Raw genomic sequence first — 17,035 nt, 5'->3', positions numbered from 1 at the left:
GTTAAACTCAATAGAAGGCACATGAGATAAGACACTATCAAAATAAAACAGGAATTAAATAATGTGGGGCATTTTACACCAACAGAGAATAAACTGAAACTCCAAGAAGCAAAATAAGCAGTCGCCTCAAAACCCGGAAAACAAAAGAACTAAAATTGGGCTCGAAGGCTAAGAAACGAGAAGATCCAGAAGCTTCTAAACCGAGTACTCAAAACATCAACTGAGATTATAACCATAAAAAGCCAAAAAATAAACTTTGGGTAAGAGACTAAGGACGACAGCTTGGACTTCAAAAAGTCAGTATCTTGCAACTGAATATTTTTTGCATTGAAGAATCATCAAAATTTTACAGTATCAGACAGACTGTGGTCCCTGAGGAACACTAACGAGTACGTAACAGTAACTGAATAAGTTTTCATTGTGGAAGGTAAGGTGCTTCTCAAAATAGCCTCGTTTTCCATGGAGTTTGCCAGCAGTCGTTCAGTAAAAAAGGGAAATCCTCATGCTTTCTGTTTTATTCCTCAGGTTGCTGTTTTGCATAGGCTGTCTGTGATGCAGCTTGAAGGATTGCTGCAGGGTTTTTTGCATTTTTTAATTTTGTAAAAAGTGACAGAATCCACTCCCAAATTTTGGGGCCTCTTTCCTAAATCACGATTCGTCTCTTGACCAAGTTTCATAAAATTCCGCTTGCTCACCGTGCGTAATCCCACAGACAAACAAACAGGCAAACAGCAGGGAAACCGTACCTCCGTGGAGGCAGCGGACTAACTGGTGAATGATAGCAATCTGGCATTTCGTCTCTGTGGCAGGGATTTGGAAAAACATTTGCATCTGTTTCCATGCGTAGTTTAGGAAAATACACAAACCACATAGCACAAACTGTAGCATTGTGAAGCCGCTCAGCACACAAGGCCCCACTTCATGCAGACATACTGTATATACAGATATCTTTGTTCCTCTACTCATCTTCTGGTATCCCTTCATCCACTGGTGTGATGTCAGGCCCCACTTTTCCTCTGTAAACATTTTTTTGCATCACAATTTTGTCTTTTATCCCTCTGTTCTGAAACAAAGGGATGATTACATCACTGCAGGCGGTGCTGTTAGTTTTTTTTAAAGGAGCTGTGTCTCTGGCTTGGCAATAGCACCAGTTTTATAACTGGAACCGGCTGCTGCTGCTGCTGGGTGGTTTCCACAGAGATTATCAATGGTGAGTCAAAAAGATTACCTCCAGCAAGCAAACTGGTTTGTTATAATTTCTTGACTAGAATATGTTAATACTGCCAGGAAGCAGGAAACAAGAAATTCACCAGCGGATATGCATCAGACGGCCGTGATTGCTGGTTCATTTGGGGAAATCATCTTTATAAGGAATTGAAAAAAAAAAGAATAAAAGGGGAAAGTCGTGTCTTTATACTTGGCAATCTGAAATACAAAAATAAATGAATCATCAAAAGAGTTTCCTGGGACACATTGTCTCCACGGGAATGAATTCTGCAGCCAAATATTGTGTCTACTTTGGTTTTTACATGGCAGCCGAGACAGTCGTCTCTTTTTTCAGCAGTTCTTTTAGATGTGAGCAAAGTGCTCACTCTCCCGCATCTCCCGAGTAGCTAAAAGGAACCGAACATCCTGGTTATTTGTCTGAATTGGACATATTCAGGAGTAGAATCCAGCTGTGTGCAATTTATGACACTAAAGTCTCTCCTCTAATGACGAGATACTGACATTTATCAAATTAACTTCCGTCAAGCGGCTGTGCAGTTGTGGGAGGATTACGGTAGAAACGCTGTGTTCAAGTTCATTTGACGGCATGTCTGTCCCCTCCGGCTCTGCTGTAACCGAGGCTTCACTTTAATTTCCACAGCTTGCCACTTTTACTCGTCTACCAGCCCCCCCCTCACTTCTGTGCTAAATTGTCTCTAAATTGGATATTAAGGGGATGGAAGAACTCAGGGGAAGGGTTGCCCTCCACGTTTCTTTTCCTCCCTTTTAATATTCTTCTTTACAATATTACATATACACTGTATACATATTTGACTGTAATGAGAATTGCAGCATTATCCAAGAGACTGGGATGCATCTTATTTATCTCCAGTATCCAGATTTGGCCTATTCAATAAGCTTAGTCCTCCCAAATGCACCCTGCCCTAATAGCGCTCTGTATATGAATCACATTTGGATTGGGGAGCTTTGGGTGGGGGCATGAGACACACCCTTCGACCTTTGATTGCATTCTCCGCTTTGATCAAATAGCTGGGTAAAGAAAAAAGGCTCTGAGTGTTGTAGCGTAACATTAGCATCCTGTGGGGCCGGGTGGAGCTTAAAGGTGTCTGTGTGTGTGTGTGTTGAACCAGAAGTGGAGGTATAATGGTAGTTATAGGATGACAGACCTCGTCCCCAGGTCCAATAAAGGCGACAGCAGCCTGTGCAGATTTATAACTGCCTTCCTGAGTGAAAAGCGGGATGGGGGATGGAAAGGCAGCTCACTATCGAGGATATCTTATGCCTCCTTTGAGAGTCCCTCCCTTTCTCTCTTTAATTTCATGGCTCTCAGAGTGCTGTATTGTCTCTACCCCCTGTCTTCATCTTTTTTTAAAATCTCCTTTCTTTTTGTGTAATTTTTAGATCTATTTTTGCCTTAACTGTGGTCTTGTTTTTTCCCCCTTTGTTTTCTTTACTCTCGCCCCTCCTTTGCAGGGCTTTAGGCAACAAATGTTTCCTTTGTCTGTCAGCCACAGCTCTCTTTATTACTCAGCCAAGCCTTTTAATTCCTTGTATGTGTGAGACTGACTGGGGCAAATAAATGGCTAGCTTGTGTTTATGCTCCGACAGTATGACTAAATGTTGTATACAGTACAATATAGCTGAGACTAATGATGATGTTAATGATAGTGCAGAAAGAAGAAACACTGAGATGTGTAGCATAAACTAAGCACACCCTCTGTCAAGTGTAAGGTTTTAGCTGTCTATGTAACTAAGTACACCCCATTTTTCAGTGGCTTAGTATTTACCACTTTGAGGAGCAATACCTTTTGGACTTGCTTTAGCTTTTTGGAAAATGGGCTCACATTTGGCTCTAATATACTTTGGTATACAGAGGAGTTTGACTCAATGAGTGCAAGTGCCCAGGTTCTGTGGCTGCAGGGAAAGCCCAAATCAACACCCCTCCAGCACTGTGCATGGCAGAGGGAGATGTTTGTGCTGATATGTTGTGTGTGGTGTACCATACGTCCGGCGCTGCATTATGACCAAACATCTCCACTTCGGTGTCGTCTGTCAAAAGGAAGTTGTTCCAAAAGTCATGTGGTTTGTTCATATGCATGTTTGCAAACCCAAGCAGTGCTGTCATGTTTTTGTTTTTTTCAGAGAGAAGACGCCTTTGCCTCGGCAACCTTTCCAAACCAGCCATACTTGTTCAGTCTTTTTCTAATGTTGCTGTCATGAAGTTTAACATTTAACATGGTAACCAAGGCTTGTACAGTCTGAGATGTAGCTCTTGGGTTTTTGCGGTTTTTCCAAATTTAACTGATATGAGTGACCAGAGTTTTTCAAGGCTGTTCGGAGGTATTTTTCATTTTCCAGCCTAAAAATATCAGCGAAAAGCAGGTTTTGTCTTAACACCTACTACTTCCTGCAGTAGGAAAAGCTAGTTTTAGTCTAAATAAGTATTGAGTAAGTTAAACTGCAGGTGCATTTTTTAATCAAAGGATTATTGAATCTTTTAAAATTAGTGACAAATAATAATGACCTTTGCTTCCTGATGCCATTTAGGATTTTCACAGAATTAAAGCTGGATGCATGATCCAAAAACAAAACAAAAAAGAATCCATCATATACACCACACAGGAGCTATATCGACTTAATAGCTGCGAACAGCTCCGATATACAGTATTCTGTTATACAGCACATCGCATCAACAGATATATCACATGACACCCTCATACCCCTGCCTGTGATGTTGTTTTGGAAAGGCCGCTGTGTTCCCATGGCAGCCTAGCACCAGTTATTCCCAGTACGATTGTAGTTTTCCACCTGCAGCAGGAAAAAGACCTGTTCCCCTCCCAAACACTGTTTCTATGTAAACATTTTGCAGGAATGTGTGTTCATGTGAGCATGTGTGTGCGTTCCATTTCTGTGGTTCAAAGCTGAAGTTTGGTTGTTCTGTTGTGCCTAAAGCTCCAGGTAGAAATCAATGGATTGTTTTTTGGCAAAAAATATATAGAAGGCAGTTTGTGTGTGTGTGTGTGTGTGTTTGTGCTCTTTAAGCATCGGTGCTCTCTGTCGTATTTTCAGTGTTACTTCTGTCCCGTTGGGGATGATTACAAGAGAGGAGGGGAAAGTGTAGGAGCTCAGAGCAAGAAGACGAGGGTGCTAATCTGTGAGCAGCATTAGGATGAAGAGGGTAGCTGTGGGGGCTGCACAACAAAACAAAACACTAGCTATCAGTTCACAAAAACACAAGACAAAAAAACCCACAGTGTGAGAGATGCAGCCAAACAGAAAGTGACTCAAGGCAATGTTAGAAGCAGCGTCTTGGCTAAGATCAGGTCAGACGTGGGCAAAGAGAAGTGGTGTTTGAATACCACAGGCTATAGTGTCCCATTAACAGACTTGTAAAAACACAGTCCCTCCCCCAGTGGAAACTGCAGCTCATGCACATAAACACACATGTGCAGATTGCCGTTAAATATGATAAAGTGTTAAGATTGTTCAAAGGTCCAGGAACATTAGAGTAGGCGAGCCTGAGAGTAGGCTAGTAATTGTCTAATAAATCAAATGTGTTAGTAGTTTTTTTTCCACTATATTATTAATCTTACACCTTTTTTAAAAGACAATTGCACATTTTCTGGATTGTCTTGGTGTATTTGTAAAAAAAAAAAATCTGTTTAAAAAATAGAGCTATTTCGTTTTTGTCAGCACTTTTTAAAAAAACTCTTCATGTTGTATTTAGCGGTAAGTCGAACAAAATTCAACTGCGGATACAAATTTTAAATTCCGTGTGGGTGACACATGCTGAAGGTGAGACACGAATGAAAGACACAGTGAGAAAGTAACATCACATTTACAAGGATACAAATGAACATGATATATACATAGGAAAATTAAAAGAATTGAGATTCATGACATATTTCATCTATATATATTTTTAAACGTATAGATGTTAAATAACTTGAGTAGTTTCTTACTCATTATTGTATCTTATATAAAAAAAAGAGCGATCGTGCCCTCCTAGCAAATTAAAGTATTTATCTAAGAGGCTCTGCAGCAAATATCACCTCTATACCTCCTGTCTTTGACTGACTTTAAGCACAGTGCTGTACTTACAATGGTCGCAGGACATTTTAAGATTGATGCTCACACTGAACTTGGAAAATCTCGATTTAAATTCATCGGTGCATGTAAATGGAACGAGCTACAAAAAAACATGAAGCGGCATTCTCTGATTTCACTTCTCATTTTAAAAGGTTGAATCTGTTCATCAGCAACTGCTCTATCACATGTTTTTCTTCATTTGTAATTTGAGACTGTATGTATACTTTTGACCTTTTTGTGGATTAAAAGAAAAACAACTCAAAACAAATTTAAACCTGTGCACCAATTCTTGATTTTTTTTTTTAATCCTTAAAGACGTATGCTGGCCTTCTGTCTAGTCAGAGTCAGAGTTACAGTGAGTCATACGCTTCCATATAGCTTTATTTGATCTAAATTGTTTATGACCGTGGTCTGTGTCTGTGCTCCTTTTCTAACCAGGAAGTGGTTTGTAGCCTGAAAGTTTTGTTTGGATGCTCAGCTGCCCTCAGGGCTGTGTGTGGGTGCTAAAGGCATTCACATGAATAGACACACTCTGCATGCTTCTAGTAAACGCATTAACCCAAAATGAGGTATCAAAAACAGAAAACTCTCACAGTTCTGCAAGTGTTCTGCAAGAACCAGCTGGAAGAATGATTTTGTGTAAATGTCAGCTTGTGATGTTAGGCCTCCTAACATGAATCAACAGAGGTGGGGCTAGAAAAAACACAGAAGAAGTCACAGCAGGATGGTACTCACTCATTTCCCACTCGGTGTTTTCATATCCGCACCCTGTATTTTTAGACAAACAATGAATCAGTTCTAAAAACATGCTTTTATGAAGGTTTTTACTGTGCAAAGCTGTCTGAAAAGATAAAGGACTCTAACGAGTTTTCGTAATTGTGAACAGCGCAGCATTTTTAGCTGGAGTCAGTGGAAGTTAAGAAATACAGTATTTCCAACAAGATACATGCAAGTGCTGCAAAAATAACAGCCACAGTGTATTTAAAAGCTGTATGTGAATGAAAAATGCTTATTACTCTACTAGGTTTGGGTTTCTGAAGGATTTGGCATTTGGGGCGAAGAAACTATTTTCACCAGACACAAACATGAAACCTTTATGTTGGTCTTTGCCTGGCTCAGTGCCACTGGACAAAGCAGGCCCAGTGGGCAGTGCTAACCCACAAGCAGCAGCGAGTACTTGGAGCAAATGGTGGGTGGGCTGAAGGTCATACGGGCTATGGACACACTGCCATTGTTCACTGCCCTGTGTGCTGGTATACGATTCACAGAATGCTATGAAAAGAGAGAGTAGGTGCATCGGAGATATCAGACAGTAAATACTCGATCAGATGTTAGCTGAACGTGTTTTAAAGCGATATAACTGATATGACTGAAGGATATGTGTGCATGTTTGTGACACTGCACAGTGGAGCAGCATGTTTTTGGTGTGAGTCAGCACTGTGTGAGGAGGCACAGCTAGTTCTGTGAGAAGTGCAGCTCTGTTGAATGTACAGTAGGAGTGGGAGGAGATGAGTAAAAAGCTCTTCTGTGACACTCAGGAGATGCATGATGTCTTCCCTTCAGCTGTTGCACACCACATTCCCCGAAGGGCTGACTGTACCTCTTCATCCTGGAAGAACTTTGATAAATGGAATCTACAACCTGAACTGCGCATGTATTTTCTCACTTAGAGGCTTTATAAAATGGGTCAGTTTGTTTGCATCCAACGTTCTGACCTTTGTTTCTTGTTAATTCTGCCTCTCCCACTCCTCTTTGCAAAGGCCAACACTCATGATCACAGGCAAAAGCACTTTGTGGCAGAGGCATTTATTCCTGCAGAGTGATAGCACCCGCTGTAGAAGCAGGTCAAGGGGAGGTTATTAAAATTTCCCTCGAGATGCTGCGCTCGGTGCTCAAATTATTTGCACCTTGACCCAGTTTGTAGTTGGCCTTTTCAAGTGTTTTCTCTCCAAGCTTTAGGTTTTTGTGCGAATATATGTGAAGAAAGACGCAGGAGGGGGGAATTCGTTTTGTCTGCCTCACTTTCCAGAATTGCATTAATTAGTGACCCTGCCAGGCACATCTAGCGACTTTTGTCGTGATACTTAAGTACCAAGCAGAACACTTATTTGTAGTGGTATGAATTTAGTGATTAGAAGAGCAAAAAAATGTCTTAAAAAGATGGCTTCAATTGAGTTTAAAGGGAAGAGGCTGTTAACTGTACACTCTACATTTTATTTAACTGTTGTTTCAGCAGTCACAACTGTCAGTGACATGCTTAAGTACAGCAGTCAGACATCATTTAATCTGCGGTTTATTAGTAATCCAGTAATCAGCCAGCTTAAAGTACATTACAAGGAACTGCAGCACAGAAATTAAAAACATCACAAATCACAAAAATCTCAAGAAAATTCAACACTAACACAACACAACACTAACTTAAAGTTTGAATTTCTCCCATCACAGATGGTCACTTCACCGGGACCCCTCCCACATACGGTTACGACGCAGACCGAGCAGAGGAGCAGCGAAGGCACCACGACATCCTGCCGTACATCGATGACTCGCCGTCGTCATCTCCTCACCTCAGCTCCAAGAGCCGTAGCAGCCGGGACACTCTGTCCTCCGGATCGCTGGAGTCCTCCAAATCGGTCAGTATGACATCTGGGCGTGTCCTGTTGTTGACAAAGCAGACTTTGATGCTCACATCTAATCCAAATGCCAAGCTTTCTCACGTCTCCTCAAGTGATTCAGCAACTTAGCTGCAGACAGAGCAAAAACAAATCTCGCTGGTAAACTGTGCTCATTCTTGCATACATTATTTTTTTCCCATTGCAGAGCAGGAATTGGGCTAATCTATTCTTAGAACAATCCCATTCTGTCTAAAAGTCTTCAATTGAAAAACCATATCTGCTGTTTAAAGGAGATTGATAAGGGACATATCTCCTGCCTCATAGCTCCCGAAGCAGTCATCCAGTGAAGAAACCCATCCGCCTTAAGAGTCAGGGTTTTTTTCGTCTAGTGTATTAGGCAGAATTACCTATCACCTCAATCACCACATCGCTGCCTTCATCCTCTTACGCGACCTCCTTCCTCGTCTGCAGTGAAAACCAGTGATCTGTGACGTCTGCTCTTCAAAGGTTATAAGGGAGAGGATACATGTGTGCGCACACAGACACAGACTCACAACCTGTTTTTCTTGTCATCTGTATTTATTCTATGTTATTTATATATGTTCTATGATGCAGTCCTCAGTGGAAGCAAAGGACTTTGTGTACCAAATGCTAGTATATACCAGATAAACATGTTGTAGCCATAGGTTCAATTACAATAGAGGGGTATCTTGGGAGAATATAATAAGCTAATGCTGCCTCTACTGCCTCTACCTCCTGTGCCCTTGGAGGAAGTAATTGCATCAGTGGTCATGAAGCTGTATCGGTTACTCTGCCCCTTCAATCTTTGCTCACTGTCTGTACTGGTGAGCAAGCGACTGTCAGACTGATTGATGGCTTGAAAATGTCAATAAACGTGCCCCTTGACTGCACCGACCTTTGACCTGTGAGGTTTAACACCCGGTGGTTTTAATTTGCGCACACATACTTAGCTTGCATTTGGACACATACAATCCTTCTGTTTGTATGGAAAAAAGAAATTCAACACTACATGCTTAGAGCCTGTAGATGCATCGTCTGATGGCTGGATAAATACATTATGCACTGTGGCAAATATCCATCAACAAATTCCCCACAGGCTTACAATCAATGTTCTCAAAATGGAGTTACCATCATCCTTGATTTGCCCTTGAACAATCTGTCTTCAAACGTCACCCCACTCTGCTTTTCTAATTGATGAGTCAGAGTCCAGGCAAGCTCTGATTGGCTCAGGGGGAACTGATGGTTTAGTGATGTCACTGTCATGAGTCATCACTTTCAGTAATTCTGCTGATTTAATTTAAGAGTGCTCTGGGCTCTTGTTCACTCACAATCTGGCTCTGCCCAGCACTTGAAAGGGAAAAGAGGGTCACTGATCAGAAGTTTGCTGAAAATTCAATAACATCCTTAAACTGTTTTACCAAAAACACTGACCACGTGTGCTATCTGTGTTTCTGCATGATCATAGTGTACTTTATGACATCTACAGAGTGAACCTACAGAGTTCACTCTGCTTAATTTCCCATCAAGTTTGTGGTAATGATGCGTTATTATGTCTGTATTTAATAGGAGAAATTTCAAGAGACTTATGCTGCGGTCACAAAACTGTTTGGAGATTGCAGCATGACCAAAATTACTGTGACCACGTACAATGAACTTGCAATCTTGTTGCTCGAGACCAAGACTGCGACCTTTTGCAGTCAGCTGCCATCTTTAAAGTAGCTTTACTGCTTCATGATGGTGATAAAATGACCAGTCTGTGATTGAATGGGGTCAAACTGGCAACTAACTGTCAATTAACTGTGATAAATCTGCACAAATCATAAATCAGTTTCTGTCTGCATACAAAGAAACACACATTAACTACTTACATTCAGATTCCAGCCACGACCTCATAGATTTGACTGCAAAATGACACAGGAACTTTCCAACCTTGCTTTTCTATAAAATATTTGGCTGGCGAGTCACCTGATCGCTGAAAATGAGTCGTGCTCACTGGAACAGACTGACTCAGATTGACTGCAATAAGTTAGGGAATAAATGCCAGTCTAAGTCTGATTATTTGTAGACAGGGTGCTTCCCACCAGCTGATCTATGCAGTCATCTTTTCATTGAAAATGAGTCACCCAGAGGTTGTGGGTGATAGACACTCAACCTCTGGATGGCCAATTAGTCTTACAGTTAGTTGCTGACAGGGAAAAAAAAGAAAATCAGTGCAGTCCCCAGGCAAACCCAGATTTTTCCTAGTTGTAAGGAAGTTTCCATATTTTTACTGTAGTGCGACAGAGCCTTCCAGCTGGATTCATAGTCCTGTGTTTGTTTGCAGAGCCCTCAGGCTACAGTTATCCAGGGAAGCCGTCGGTCATGCACGATAATGATTTGGGTCTTCTTCACAACTGGGGCCAGGCTAAGTGACTGACACCAGCGCAAACATGAACAAGAGTAGCTCCATTAACCACATATTTCTATTCAAGTGGCGCGACACAGCGTCAGCACATACGCGTGGGTCTGGTGAGCAATGTGTAGCACCTCCGCAGTATCATGCTGGGGCCTGCTGCCAGATTTAAATTGAAGATGTTGCAGGTAATTGCTTGTGCTTTGACCTCCCCGTGGATCATCCTAGTTCATGAGCCCCTGTATATTAAAACAACTAACTCCTCTCTCTTATGGCCCACACTTAAGGTGTGCAGTAAGCTTTATTTTCTGCTCGATCAGCAGAAATACTCTAAATGAGCAGCATGTGCACCATCAGTGTGTGTCTTATCTGACTGAAGACCTACACCTCCACTACATAGCCGATGTGGCGCTAGGAGCCAATCGCGTTAGGCTTTTCAAAAAGCCAGGGATAGCAGAACAGGATGCTACACAGATTAGAAAATGAAAATTGAAAAGGGTTGATAAAATGTGGGGTTGTTGTTATCGCAGTCACTGTTGTCCGTCCCATCTGTGAGTCCACTAAATAAAAAGAAATAAAAAGAAACATGTTGCTAAACAAACCCAGTGTACATCAGAATTCTTAAAAACATGCCAGGCTGAACTCCAGCTAAGTGATGCTGGGGCTGAAGAGGTTTAAGTGTAGATTTAAGTGTCAAATATTATTTTTATTGCTTCTTATGTACACTGCAGGGAGAATATGTTTTCTTTTTTTACTTATTTCATAACCAAACATGCACACAGACACTTCTTTAGTCTTCTGAAATTTTAACTGAAAATGATAAGTATATATCATAAATACACATCTCATCTTACGATGCACTTTTGTTTGTAAAGACAAACATTTACCTCTTTTGACTGTGTTAGTATCTACACATAATATACTTCATTATCGGCTTTCGTGGGAACCTAATGTTCTTACATTCAGTCCAGATACCTAGAAGGCTCTGCGTGATGCATGTTACATGTCTACCACAGAAATGATAAGGTGAGAAACAGTGTAGTATACTGTGCAGTAGAAACTGTGAGTACAAGACAGTTGGATGAAGATCCAATATTTTTGGAGCAAATGAGAAATCGGGATAATAGCAGAATATTAAATTATAGAAATCCTTGAGTTGCATCTTAGGATCTACTTTTTGCCTCATTCCAATAATAACTTGGACATCATTAACTAACATGCTAAGAAATTACAGCAGAGAGTAAAATATTGTATTCAAAACCTGGACAGCCATACATTTTTTTAACATCCAATTACATTGGATTACACGCCCTGGTCTACCCAGCACAATTTTCTTTTTGCTCTCAGTAAATAGATCTACAAAATATTAAATATATTACACAAGGAAGAGCAAAGACTACACATATATCTTCATACCTGTCCAAACGACCGGTTGTTAATAGTTCTGTTTAATCTTTTTTTTTTCGTTCATTCAGTCAATTTGCTGATGTAAAATAAACGTGAAGAGTTGAGAACGTGTTTGTAGCAGGCTACTGAATCAAACTGACGACATATAAAAGCATATTGAGCCCGGCAGAAACTATGGTGGTAATGGACTCCTGTGTAATGGAGTCCATAAAAATCCTGGAGCATTTCATAATCTTCTGGCTTGTAACAGTCCCCTGAGATCTGTGTAAGCATCTGCTTATGCAGTGGCCATGGAAACAGGTTTCAGACCCATTTACCCCTTCATTTAAATAAATGCATGTACGCCCACACACATCCAAGTAGTCATGTATGCATGTAAAAGCAGTTCACACGAGCATCATGCATGGTGCACAGGCAGACATAAACGTTCCTGACAAGCATTTATATAATTTTCAAAATAACATAACTGTATTTAGTAACAAATCAATATAAAACAAAAATAGCTTTTATGAATATTGTATTTAATACTGTTGTTTTTTTTATGCTGTTTTTTTAATGCTGTTTTTACTGTTAAGGTAGTTACAGGTAAAAACAGCAAGAAAAAATGATTAAAGAAGAGTAATAAAAAGAAGATGTTATTACTTAATGCAATTTTACCTGTTCAGCTGATATTCATCCACTAATTTCCACTAATTATGGTCATCATTCATGCTGCATCCAAATGCGTTTAATGATGATCCAGGGCTGTTTCACTGGTTTAATCCCAAGCTCATGCAGTCACAACTACCAGGAAAAAGGTTTGTGTGTCTCAGTGTAAAGATGTGTAAACAAAAAACCTAATGTATACACACATCTCTGTCTGCATCTGGCTTTGTAAATTATTTTTCTGCATCTTCTCACATGCTTTTGCCTCTCCCATAACACACAAACACACTCATACATACACATATTTATACCGCAGCCGTTTTTTTCTTGTCCTTGGTGACCCTGCCCGTTTGAGTTATTTCAGATTTGGTGGTTAATCAAGGCAACCCGGGGAGTTTATCTTTTATTTTTTCATATCTATGCCCTTCAGCGAGCTTTGACTCAGCTGAAGGGAACGGAGAGGCAACCAGGGATGATTTTCGGAAGGTGTTTAATTTTCCTGGACTCAGGCGCACAGAAGCAGCATGAAAGGTCCTTTACCAAATATATACATATAAATAATAGGATGTTATGTTTTGATGTTGTAACATAGTCACAAAAGAAGCAAAGGGCTTGCAGTGTGAAAATAGTTCCTAAAATATTTTAAATAAGCAAAAGAATAAGTTAGGCTAAGCAAACAGTTGTACATCACATTGCGTTACTGGGTGTTCTTGAAACGTTATTCTCTGTGTGTTTGTTACAGACCGAGTGTGACCTAGAAAAAGGTTTGGAGATGAGGAAGTGGGTCCTGTCTGGGATCTTGGCCACCGAGGAAACATATCTCAGTCATCTGGAGGCACTGCTTCTGGTGAGAACACACATCACTTTTAATGTCCTCATAATGTCCAGTATATAATCAATCTACCAACTGCTCAGGAAATATGAGTGTTTACAATGGAAATGATTGGTTTTTGAGTATGAGAGTGAAAGCTTTAGATATACAGAAGCTTTTCAAATGTTTAGTAGATTGTTTAGAAATACTATTTGTCCCTTTGCTGGTCTACTGAAGGGGCAGCTAACATTAACGTCCCCCTAACTTATAGATGCTTAAACAGTACTCTCACTGGCCACTTTATTAGGTACACCAAGTTAGTGTTAGTAGTAGTAGGTTTGCCCTCCAAACTGACTTAATTCTTTGTGGCGAAGACTCAACAAGGAAACATTCTTTTGGTCCATATTGACATGGCAGCATTTGTCAGCTGCTCATCAATCTTCTGTCCACCACATCCCAGAGGTGCTCTATTAGATTGAGATCTGGTGACTGTCGAGGCCATTTGAGTACAGTGAGCTGTCATATTCAAGAAACAAGTGATGATTTGAGCTTTGTGACATGGTGCAGTAAAGCTGCTAGAAATACCAGTAAGAAGATAAACACACTGAGGCATTTAAATACTGCTGAGTAGGTACTAAGCTCTGGTTTAGACTTCTGCAGGGAATCTTTGTGAAGTCTGTGACGTAACCTACTCCAGTGGTTTATGTCTTTGCCGGCATTTATCCTTATGCACCACGCATGTGTTAATTAAGCGTGTGGTTGTGTCCTGGTGTTTTATATGCAGTGCCAGCAAGTACAAACAACGTTGTTTGATTTTATTTTATTTCCTGGGTCTCTGCTCTTTGTTGGGGTAAGATTTTTTTCAGGGGCAGAAATATTTGTCCCTCTAGTTTTTCCACTTCTTTGTACATTCCCTCATATCCGTTCCGATAGTATCGTCGATTTCCTTACAGGAATTTTCTGGCATTTGTGGCAATGTGGCAGATTCATCACAGCAGGCATCTGTAGTCCAATTTTGGTGAGCCTGTGTAAATTGTACCCTCAGCTTCCTGTTCTTAGCTCACAGAAGTGGCGCCCGGTGAGGTCTTCTGCTTCTGTAGCCCATCTGCTTCAAAGTTTCAGAACGGCTATTCTGTTACCTTGATTGTAACAAGTAGTCATTTGAGTTACTGTTGCTATTCCTATCAGCTCAAAGCAGTCATTTTCCTCTGACCTTTGACATCAACGAGACATTTTCACACAGAGAACTGCAGCTCTCTTCTTTTGGGCCATTGTCTGTGAACAATAGAGACGGTTGTGTGAGAAAATCTAAGATCAGATCAACAGATCAGCAGCGTCTGAAACTCTCACACCAGCTCTTCTGGGACCGACAACCATTCAGCGTCATAAAATCATCTTTCTTCTCTATTCTGGTGCTCTGTTTGGACTTCAGCTGGTCATCCTAAGTGTGTCTACATGCCTAAATGTTTGTTTCAGGCATAAAAGGATTTGAAAAGGTGTGCCTAATACAGTGGTCGGTAATTGTATCCTAACAATACCGTACATGTTACTGGTTATCCCAGATCAGATAAGGCAGGTAAGGTAGCAGTAAAACCTGTAAAGCCTCCTTGTTGCTGTTTTAATACTGATGAGTATGACAAAGAAAAATGTACCATACTTGAAACAAAAGACACCTTGGTGTAGAATATGTGATACCAAAGTGTAACCTGTAAAAGTCTTTTACTGTTTACTTTAAATCTGAATTAGTTCATACATTATAGTAGTGCAATATAACAGTCACTTAATCTAGTCATATTTTTTATTTTTTCTATAAGATCTATAGAATGCTTCTAACATAATAAACACAATAAAGTAAATTTATATCTGCTCTCTTGGTCCTCCTCAGCCCATGAAGCCTCTGAAGGCTGCTGCTACAACATCCCAACCAGTGCTTACCGTGGCCCAGATAGAAACCATCTTCTTCAAAGTGCCTGAGCTCTACGAGATCCACAAAGAGTTCTACGATGGACTTTTGCCTCGTGTCCAGCAGTGGAGCCACCATCAGAGAGTCGGGGACCTCTTCCAGAAACTAGTAAGGCTGGAGCGTAGTTACCTTTAGTGCGCCTTTAGAGCTCATAGCCAGAGAGAGAAATGAGTCAAAGGGTGGGGGGTTGTAGGGTGTTTGTTAGAGTGTGTACCCTTGACAGCAGAAATGTCCCTCTGTGTAACTGCTTGACATTACCCCTAATAAAACTTGACAATATGGGCCACCCAAAAAAACTTGACAGCACTGATAAGAACAGCTACAGCTGCATTTCTGACCCCAAACAAACCAACAGGGTTCACTAGGGCTCCATTACTCAGAGTAATGTTATTTCTTCCATCGGAAGGCTTCCATGAAAAGCTGAATTTCTTAAACCAATAGTAAAAGTAATTTGATTTTTGGAGTAAAGCTCTTATTATCATATTAAATTCCAAACAAACTGATTCTGAATCATCTCCCCCCCCACATTTCCGCCTAAACAGCCGTTTTTGTCCTTCCCAGGATGTCAGGGCCAAATCTACACTGGGTCTGTTCAATCATTTTCACAATGGGTCAATTAACCCACAATGAATCATTTGTTAATTCTCTTAGAAATACTGCTCCTTTCCCACTCGTGTCTCCCTCCATTGCACTGTCTCTCTCTATCCCTCTCCCCCTCTGACTCACTTGTGCTTGGACACACACACACACACACACACACACACACACACACACACACACACACACACACACACACACACTGAGGGAGGTGCAAGCGTCTTTCACAATGCCGCCTTTCTGCCTCAGGCAGCTGAGACCATCACAGCACTGTGTGTTTCACGTCTAGAAGAAGCTGCTATAAATAGGAGCCTCTCTCTCTTTCTCAGAAACACACACACACATACACTCTCTCTCTCTCTCCCTCCCTCCATCTTATTCTCATTAACTTATCTTGGGAGGCGCCCCTTGTGGCTTGGCTAAGAAATAAGAATTTAATTGGTTTTGTCTTCATGTCAAATAAGCAAACATGAAAATCCAGTCCATCAAATTGTTGTATCCATCCTCCTTGTTCACACTGAACTTCTATCTAATAAAACTGCTTCACGGTCACCTCTAACATTAAAGAGATGACATGGTTCTGATGTTAATTATTGAGCAGAGCGATTGTTAGCTGTGAGATGTGTTTGAAAGGAACGCTGCATGTTAAATCTGGCAGACTGGCATCCTACAAGACACAAAGAGGCACCAGTAGAATAATGACTTCTTCACTGGTTGCCGAGCAAGGTTGAATGAAGGGCAAATTTGACCTCTGGGGCCCCCCAGAGGATTATGTCAATTAAGAACTTCATTTTTGACTATATTAGATTTCATTTGAACTTAAATTGGAAGGTGTAGCTAGTATTTCCATAGACTGGTGCTAGTTTGCCCATATATTTAGAGAGCTTCTTTGTCTGGCTCAGCAATTACGTCACTCGTTTTCATTTTGTGTTTTTTCTTTCTTTCCCCACCTTGACAGTCTGGTGTAGCTACAGTAACTATTGTTACTAACACTGTAACTGTAAATAGACATCTTTAGATTGATGCTCTCATGCTTATACATTTACTACCTCATACACTTCCCTTCTCCAGACTATAGTTAATAAAAGTCAAAAGGTGACCATGCTGAGCCTTGAAGAGGGGGGGAAAGGGAGAAAATGTTGGATGACAGTCTGCATTAGAAAGAGAAGGAGGGACGGGGATTAGTTGAGAGGAGAGGAGGTGATACAGACAAGGACTGGGGGGTAGGGAGGGTTGAGAGGAGGTAGGAGTTGACTAGGCAAGAAGATTTA

At 40.8% G+C, this 17,035-nt stretch overlaps 1 protein-coding gene across 1 annotated transcript in view; it reads left to right on the top strand.

Annotated features, from left to right (window-relative positions):
• The window catches only part of bcr (BCR activator of RhoGEF and GTPase), an 82,193-nt gene that overhangs the window by 39,764 nt on the left and 25,394 nt on the right, over window positions 1-17,035 (top strand). Inside the window, exons 2-4 of the mRNA XM_085279322.1 lie at window positions 7,762-7,946; window positions 13,136-13,240; window positions 15,090-15,275. Of these exons, the coding sequence (XP_085135448.1) occupies window positions 7,762-7,946; window positions 13,136-13,240; window positions 15,090-15,275 (476 nt within the window). The remainder of the gene's footprint in view (window positions 1-7,761; window positions 7,947-13,135; window positions 13,241-15,089; window positions 15,276-17,035) is intronic.

This window comes from Mchenga conophoros, linkage group LG7 (genome assembly GCF_057382185.1).
Source record: "Mchenga conophoros isolate Kocher_MC1m ecotype Shallow Benthic linkage group LG7, M_conophoros_male_GT1.1, whole genome shotgun sequence".
Classification (NCBI taxonomy): Eukaryota; Metazoa; Chordata; class Actinopteri; order Cichliformes; family Cichlidae; genus Mchenga; species Mchenga conophoros.
Note: the sequence above shows the minus strand (reverse complement) of the source record. Positions and strands in the feature narration are given on the sequence as shown.